This window comes from Brassica oleracea, chromosome C9 (genome assembly GCF_000695525.1).
Source record: "Brassica oleracea var. oleracea cultivar TO1000 chromosome C9, BOL, whole genome shotgun sequence".
NCBI lineage: Eukaryota > Viridiplantae > Streptophyta > Magnoliopsida > Brassicales > Brassicaceae > Brassica > Brassica oleracea.
In genome coordinates, this window is record NC_027756.1 from 42,634,393 (window position 1) to 42,643,862 (window position 9,470).

General features: G+C 35.4%; 1 protein-coding gene across 1 annotated transcript; it reads right to left on the reverse strand.

The window, feature by feature from the left end:
* Positions 1 to 1,256: 1,256 nt before the first annotated feature.
* On the reverse strand, positions 1,257 to 4,285 carry LOC106318286 (probable receptor-like protein kinase At5g59700). The gene is made up of 2 exons (XM_013756191.1): positions 4,174 to 4,285; positions 1,257 to 4,027 (listed from the first exon to the last, which is right to left on the reverse strand). The coding sequence occupies exon 2, from the start codon at positions 4,014 to 4,016 to the stop codon at positions 1,536 to 1,538; it is 2,481 nt and encodes an 826-aa protein (XP_013611645.1). The 5' UTR covers positions 4,017 to 4,027; positions 4,174 to 4,285; the 3' UTR covers positions 1,257 to 1,535.
* Positions 4,286 to 9,470: the final 5,185 nt, after the last annotated feature.

The following is a 9,470-nucleotide window of genomic DNA, read 5'->3' on the forward strand; positions in this document are numbered from 1 at the left end:
TGCATGGATATGTGTTAGAGAACACATGATCGGACTGACCCACTATGAGAACTCTACAAGAGTGTTACATGAGTGTCATAAGAGATTCTCATTACGACTATAGAGTATAGTCCTTAGACCTGAGTTCGTCATGATTCTTTATTTGTGGATTAGTACACTTTGACCTTGTCAAACGTCAGCCATAACTGGTCATTGTAAAGGCATTGATTAGGTGTTCTATGAAGTTTGTAAGGAACATGGATGGAACAAGATGGGATTTGTCCCTCCTATATAACAGGAGATAAATATCTCAGAGCCTATCGAAGATTTGATACTGAGAAATGCATGGCCATGCTCAAACGAGGTGAATGTCAGTCGTTTATTTGATCAGTATAAATCAGAATTCGATAAACGTGATCTAGCTTAATAAGGATGACACTAGCTCTTGCCTTATTCTAAGATCGAGATATAGAGACAAAGGGATTATGAGAATAAATGATTATAGTACAAGTGGGAGATTGTTGGGAATATCCTAAAATCATTTGTACTTACTTTTTATAAAGTCGTAACTTCGAAGTTCGACAATCGTATAATATTAGGTGTTATAATGTTTTGCTAGAAACCGTTTATAATTTATGAATTGATAATTCATTACTAATATTATATGATCCTACAGGGTCACACACCTAAACAAACTTTATCAATATAATTTAGGGTTTGGGAATATATGATATATATATTTGTTGTATGAGATATAACATATTATATGCAATATATGCATATAATTAAAGTTAGTGAATAACTTAATATGCATGTGTGACGTGAAGAGAATAGTTGTATTCTCCTTCATATTGGGCTTAGCCTATAGGCATATGTGTGTTAGGTTCGGTTAGGTTAAGTCCATGTTATATAAGAATATAATAATGAGACTAATCGATGATGAAACTGATGACGGCGAGAAAAACGTGGCCGACTATAAAACCCTGAGAGACAAAAAAGTTTGTCAAGTATTTGAGATTTGATCTCGACGGCACTAGCATCCCGTATCGATTTAGTTTGTGTGCGTGTGGATACCGGTAGAGGAACTATGTTTGGAGTACTAGAAATTTCGATTTGGCTTATTCATCCTTTCGCTGCAGAATAACCAGGTATATTCGAAACTTTAAATCTAAGTTTATTTCAATATTGACATGAGATTCTAGGCATATAAATTCATAGGTTAATTTATAAATAATTATAAACCGGTATGAATTTCAACGGACTGTTACCCCATGGACATCGTCTATGCGCTCAAGAGTCAAGAGACAAGGCAGGACCCTCTACGGATTCGGCGGTTAAGAACTTTTCGGATTCACGTTTTCTTTTAGCGCGTTTGCGTTTTAATTCTGTTTGGGTACGGCTTTTGTGTGTTGCGGTAGCGTTTCGTTACATGTAATTACGCCTTTTATCGATTCAATGTCAGCGTAAACCACAGTTAAATGCATTAAACCGAAACGAACCGGTTGATTAATTAAATCACAGTCTAATCGTTAATCAATGTACAGAAGCAAAGATTCTTATCGTCCTTCAGATTTCACGAGCTGGGAGAAGACTTTACTCATGGAAACACCTGAAAGATCATCACCACACGACTCCTCTTCTTCTTCTCCAAACCGTCCCTCTATTGCAACACTAACACTCGTGTCTCCATGGTTATTATAATCATTAAACCGTAACGGTAACTCACCGATCATGTTGGTACTGTTATCATCTTCTTGATCACAATCAACACCAGCTTCTTGTAACTGCAAAGCATACTCAAGATTCCACAACACATCTCCCATCGACGGCCTATCAACTCCATAATCAGCTAAACACTTCTCCCCCGTCTCACCAAACTTCCTTAGCGAATCAGGTACGATCTCACCGCGCAGCGACTGATCAATAACCTGCTCAAGCTGTCCTTTCTTCTGCCACTTCATCGCCCACTCAGCTAAGTTCACCATCTCTCTAGGAAGCGTCGGGTCTATAACGGGCCTCGCGCAGAGAACCTCGAACATAACGACACCGAACGAGTAAACATCTGACTTCTCAGTGAGCTGCTGTCTTCTAAAGTACTCAGGGTCGAGATAACCGAAGCTTCCTTTGACAGCCGTACTCACATGAGTCTGGTCTATCTCTGGTCCGGTCTTCGACAGTCCAAAGTCCGCAACTTTCGCCATGAGATTCTCGTCGAGCAATATGTTCGCAGACTTCACATCTCTGTGGATCACTGATTTAGAGTCACCGGTGTGGAGATAATGCAACCCTCTAGCTGATCCAATACATATCTCGAGACGTTGCTTCCAACTCAAGGTAGGTAAACCAGAGCCGTAGAGATGACTCTTCAACGTTCCGTTTTTCATGTGCTCGTAAACAAGAATCATCTCCCTGTTCTCGTCGCAGTAACCGATCAAAGACACCAAGTGTCGATGTCGGAACTGAGACAACATCTCGATCTCCGTCTTGAACTCCGCAAAGCCTTGCTGAGACTTGGGGTTGCCTCTTTTAACAGCTACTTGCGTGCCGTCTTGAAGCACTCCTTTGTACACTCTACCAAAACCTCCCACTCCAATAGCACGGTTCTCGTCGAAGCTGTTTGTAGCCTCTTTAACCGCTGCTAGAGGGATTCGGTAGCTTGAGTTAGAAGCTAAACTTGCAACAGTAGCTCCACTTGAGCCTGAAGCTGCTCCATTAGTAGACAAAGGAGTCCAAGTCTTTGAGTGATTACCTCCTCTTCGTTTCTTGAACAGTATAATGAAACCTCCAAAAGCCACTAAAACAAACAGAGAACCAACCGTTGCACCAACGATCAAACCAACATTCTTCTTCTTGGTTAAACCACCACCAGGAAGAAATGTCCCTGTACTAAGCTGACCTTTGGAGTTATTCATCTTCATGATCTCTAACCCGTTCAAAATCCCATTAGGGTAAACCCCGTGTATACTCGACCGACCAATGCTCACACGGATTCTATCACTCTTCTTTTCTGATACCGTCACAAAATCCATAACGTATGCAACGGCTAAAGCGTTGACTACATAAGAGCTTAGATCGAGATCCCTCACAACCATCATGGAGTCAACGTAAAGGTTGAAGTAGAGCTGGTTTAGCGACTTGCTCACGATATCGCAGAAATGGAACCGGAGAAAGTACTGAAACCCGGTTTCGACATCGAACACCCACGTCACGTTGAAATTGCTAGCCGGGTTAGATCCGGAGTTCATCTCGCTGCAAGTACCGTATACACTTTTAGGAGCAGTCTCCTCCGTTGCCAAACCGGGTTTATAATGAACGCTTGGAATCTTAGACACGTTCATAACTAGATTATTCTCGACTAGAAACTCAGAATCTGTCTTCCAAGTCCTCGAAAGAGTGTCGTTATCAGGTGTAACGCGCGGACCGCCCATGTTCACTCTATGAACCGTCTCGAGAGCTTGCAATGACAACTCGTTAAAGCTCCCGTGACTCCCCGCGAACGAAGGATCACCGCTGATCAATGTATCAGGAACCGAAACAACCTCGAGTGCGTTCACAAAGGCGAACGACTTACCGGAGGGAGTAAACGTGAGCTCAAGATGATCCGTGGGTACGTTCAGATAATACTCCTTCATAATAACTCTTGACGTCACGGTGAAATCACTCAAGAAGACATGTGTTTGGGACGAGACTGAGAATTTGGCTGACTCCATTTGAAAGGTTTGGTAATGAAAAGGACTGAAATGGAGACGAACCCAGTGACGGCCTGGAGCGACGGAGAATCTGTACTTGGAGATTCCGGTGAAGATTCTCGCCGTCTGGTAGATATCTGAAACAGAGTTGCGGTTACTTGCGGCGAGGGTTTCGCTGGTAGAGGTTAAGAGGGTATCAGAGATGAACACACGAGCGGTCACAGTGACATTGTTGGGTGATCCACAGTTGATGAGGTAATTATCCACAGGTACGTATCCATGGCAGAGGCAGAGTAGGCAAGTAATAGATGAAACCCAGATCAAAAATCCAAACTTTTCACCACCCATCTTCACAAAACCTAGATTCAAGGGATTCAGTATGAGCAAAATTAAGGTTTTTTTTTGTTTTAGCAAAGATGACAACTTAATGAAATTAACAACTACAGGGATGAACTTTTTTTAGTAACGGTCTGATAAAATGAAGCAGAAATATAACAGTACGTACCTTTAAGGCAAGAAATCCATGAGAGTGGTAAGAGTTGATCTCAAGATTTGCTTGAAAACTGTATATGGAGCTTAACACAGAGGTTCCATTAGAGAATAGAGATGTTTTTTTTTTTGTGAAAATATGAAAACATGAACTTTGTGTATATATTTAAGAATATATTAATTTAATATATGCATGTGTGTGTGTGTTGAAGCTAGCTAACAAACAAAAAATGAAAGAACTGAATTGAATTTGTCAGTAAGATTTTTCTGATGGCTGAAGACGACGAAATTTTCCACTCAAGTTTTTTACCAGAAAAAAAACTTGCAGAAAACGTAAGTTGGTACGTTACACTAGACCGCTTTTAATGTGTCAAGAAATAACAATATTTAACACTTTTTCCTCCTCCCGGTTTATTTTGGTTATTAATAATGATTATCATATCGTTTTCGTCTGTCTGCATCGTCACTCCTAATACACTCTATTAGCGCTACACTATCATAAAGTTGATCGATATATTGCTATTTTATTTTTTTCTGAAATAAAAATTAAGGTAGTGGATGTATGAACGAAAGTCAGCATATTTCGGGTATTGTGAATTTTCTCAACGCATATACCAAACTTTCGATCGTATTTATGAAGAAAGCACATGAAATGTTTCGGTTTCTGTTTATGGGATTCGGTAATAGATTCTCATTGAATATGCTATTCCATTTTTGTTCTGCTGGGAGGTTCAACACAAGTTTTTTTTACATAAACTTACAAAAGTCACTGTGTCAAAGCTTATCGATTGAAAATAAATGAAGAATGGCGACATTAACCACCCCCACTATTCGCCTACATGTAACATAACATATATTATAGTTTATGTGAACGGAGTGATAAGATCCCACCCACTATATTTTGATCAAAATAGCGGTAATATGATCCCACTATATATAATATTCCTTGCCAGTTGGGAATTTTGTAATATAATGCTTAGATATCAACCCAAAAAGACACTTATGGTGGACCTGGTGTGCCGATGAAAAAATGACACATTTAGTTCCGACACTGGAAAGTGGAACACAACACTTTTGTACATTTGTTTAATTTTACTTGAAGTGGCTGCCACTTTGATGGCTTTCTTTCGTGTGTTAATAGTATTATTGTAAAATATGGGTTTATTTTTTCTATTTTCAATAAAAGATGGTTACATGCCCAAGTTCTGATCAGGGATTGAAACAGTTGTCAAGTTAAGAGGACTGTATCTGTTTATGGCGATCGGGTTATGTTGCCATAGAAGAATGCATGCGACCTAGAGTACATCCAAGTTGAAGATATTTCATCCGAATTATTTAATTTTTCTTCAAGTAGATAGAGATACTTTGGCTAACTAAGTGATTGACTATGTCAAAACAAAAATTTACATCTTAAAATACCTTTCTTTTACAATTTTTTTTTTTGATAACCTTGAAGTGATTCCAAAGGCTTTCTAAGCCGAAAGATTAATCACTAAGAGATCCATAAAAATCCGAGTTTTTTTACCACACTTTTTTTTTTTCTTACCACACTTAAGGTATCTATGTGCAGAAGCTCCAGCTGAAACTCTTTTACCATTAGACCAAGACCACTAGGTTTCTTTTACAAACTTTGATAAGATTTCATCTTAACTGTTATGATTGAACTGCATTGAATGGACGGACGTAGTTTTCATGGTGTTGAAAATATCTAACGTCGATTTCATAGGGTTGGGTGATTTGGATTGTTTACTAAATCTAATACTAGCTAGCATTCATAAACAACGGTGGTAAGGTACGTAAATATCGAGTAACACACATCTTGTCGTTTTGTTTTATATCATAGTAGTAAGGGCATCGTGGTTTTATAACAAAAGTTACCGGAAGTTGACAACTCGAACGAAATTTAACCCCCCAAAAAAAGCCCCCAAAAAAACCCCCAAAAAAAGCATGGCCTGTTCGAATGGGCCCAAACAATGGTTCCGAAATTAAGGCATTTTTCCTACAGAAACACACTTCCTTGTTTAATGACTTACAAGGAAGACCTGCGCCGATTTATATAAAAATTATTTAAAAAATATCATATAGAAAAATAAAAATTTATATTATTTATCGAATTAATATTTTTGACCTTTAACAATTTTTAAAAAACATTTTTGTTAATTACATAATTTGTTTACTAATGAACTGATCTCATTTTTAAAAGTATTTTAGGTCAAAAAATCATTTATCATCTCAGGTCTACTATTTGGTTACAATGAAACTATGTCAGTTCGGTTTTACATCATGATTTAGCAATTTAAAAGTTAATTATGGTTATGAGAAGTTTATGTCCATGTGTCAATCCTATCTATCTTCAATATTTTTCTCATTTTTGTGTCGCTTTTCTCATTTTGGTTATTGCTCGATATAAATATTGATTTTTGAGTTTATTCTCATTTCGTTATTTTGTTTTGACCTGAGATTTAGAAAATGTTTAAGATTTAAAATTATTAAAGAGATACATACTTAGTTTAAGATTCACGCCTTGTGCAGAATAACTATTTTATATTTATTACTTATTTATGTTTTTCTGCATATTATGAAATAATAATTATATATTAAATAACTAAGAAATCAGTTACTATTATGTAATAAATTGATGTGCACATATAAATCAAACGACCGCTCTTGTTTATTCGCAATAATTTTAGAATAAATAAATCAAAACAATCAATCTTATTTATCATATATGATATATAATTAAATTTAAATGATATTAATATAGATATATAGTATACTTTTAATATGAATATTTATTAAATGGGGTTTCTACTCATATAATTTTATGGTTATTTGCATATTTATGTAACAAAATTTTACACCAACGATTTTTTTTAATGTAGAATGTTAGTGGTTTCAATAATTTATAACATTAAAAAAAAAACAATGAAGATTTCAAAATTAAAATAATAACTTTTCAATATATGTTCAACGCAGATATCAAAATATAAATATGTATTTTCATATGATGTATACTTTAATTTAAACGATATGAAATATATATATATATATTAACATAAACACCTATTAAAATAAAATTATCTATTCGTATGATTTTATAATCATTGTATCTTACTATAGAAAAAAATTCAAACCTTGATCACAAATGTTTATGTTATATTTTTAACAGTTTTAGTAATTTATACTCGTTTTTGAAAAATTCAAAATCACCTGCATCCGCCACTGCACGTAAAGCAAAAGAGTTACGATACGATCACTCACTCATCAAGCACTCGACACTTAAACCCCACACATATCACGAGATTCTGATTCAATGGCTACGTCCTCCCCAAGATTTACCTCTGCTTCCAAAAGTATCCAAGAGGTAATTTCCTATATCTTCAGGGGTATATCTGGCATTAAACGTATTTCTTCCCAAACCGAACCGGTTTATCTCGTAGAACTCGGTACAAACCAGCATGAGTTTCTGACTCAACAAGATTTTAGTCTGGTCCCTAAGTTTCGGGTCGGGTATCACCCACGATATCTGTTTCCGGTACGCTAGCGAACAACTCTTTAGCTATCTCCGGCGTAATCTCCTCCGCCGGATTCTCCGGTAACGACGTCAGCACTTTCCCCCACGCGAGCTTCTCGAACTTCTCCGCGTACTGATTCACATTCGCCTCGTGCTTTCACCACCCAATATTCAAGCTGAGTAAATGAAAAAGGAAAAATGAAAGGACCCATAGATATCCCATGGGCTTGATACATCCTGTTTTATTTTCTTCGTTTGTTCATCTTTTCTTCCCGCTTTACGGAGACAATATAAGCCAGAAGGAGGTAAAGTCATAAAGAGAAACGAAAAAGATAACAACTAAAAGAAACCAAGTGAAACACACAGCAGTAAGAATCCACCAGTGAAGTGTCACATTTCAATATTTCATGATCTCCATTCCTAATAAATTTTCTTTATTTTGTTATCAAGGGAGTTCCAGATGGAATCTCAATTAATTTTCCAAAATCAGAAATCCAAGTTTTCGTCACTATTAATTTAAATTAACTGCATTACCTAGAAACATAAATCAAGCACTTGTTGTCAATTGAAATAATTGAATCAAGCTACTTCTACTTATAGAATTTTCTCATGTAGTAAGTGTTCTGAATTCTGAAATTAATACTTCGCTTTATTTTGTTACTAATTTGTGCGCACTGAAGTTGATACTTGGCTAAAGTCCTTTCGATGCTATTAGGAAAGTCTTGGGGTGAACCACTTTTTGTTCGTTAGAAATTAGGAAATATTTTACCACCAACTAGGTAATAAACCGCGCTTTGCACGGAATGTGATTATTAGTTTCGTTATTTTTAATAAAAACACATTAAATCTGTTTAATCTGGATATCGGTTCGTTTTAAGTTATTTTTTGGTTTTTAATCTCATAAAATATAACTATTATTTTAAATTAATATTTATTTTGGTTTATTCGGTTAGAATGTTTGATTTTTTAGTTTTTTTCGGTAAAAACCAAAATTTTTTTTTTTTTTTCATGTTATGAATTTTAGAAAGTTGTCATATCGAACCAATGGTTTCATATCATAGTTTGTAAACGGATAATAGTTCAAGAAAAAGAAAAGAAAATTATTAAGATAAATCATTTCACTACAATTTGGTCAGTAGTGAAAGAAGCACTAAGAAAAAAATATTTCAACTTCAAAAAAAAAGATACTTCAGTTATGGTAAATACTTAGTCACAAGGTGCTCATCAAGGTGAACCAATGGTTTGTAAATACTTAGTCACAATTTTTATTTTCATGTTATGAATTTTAGATAGTTGTCATATCGAACCAATGGTTTCATATCATAGTTTGTAAACGGATAATAGTTCAAGAAAAAGAAAAAAAAATTATTAAGACAAATCATTTCACTACAATTTGGTCAGTAGTGAAAGAAGCACTAAGAAAAAAATATTTCAACTTCCAAAAAAAAAGATACTTCAGTTATGGTAAATACTTAGTCACAAGGTGCTCACATCAAAGTGCACATGTATGTGTACGTAAAAGTATATAAAAATAGTTGACAAATATATAAAGATATTGTTAATTAATATTAAATGACATTTTTGTTCAAAATAATACATGAAAGATAAAATTAAAATTAATTAAAAATTAAAACGGCCTTGATATTAGTGAATTTTTTTCATATAAAGAAAAATAAATTGTATCGGTAAATAAAGGTGGGCACATATCAAATATCCGGGTATTTGGAGGTATTCATGTCGATTCAATCTTTAGCCACATGGATAGTCGATGACTCTGATATCCGAAATGATTTAGAATT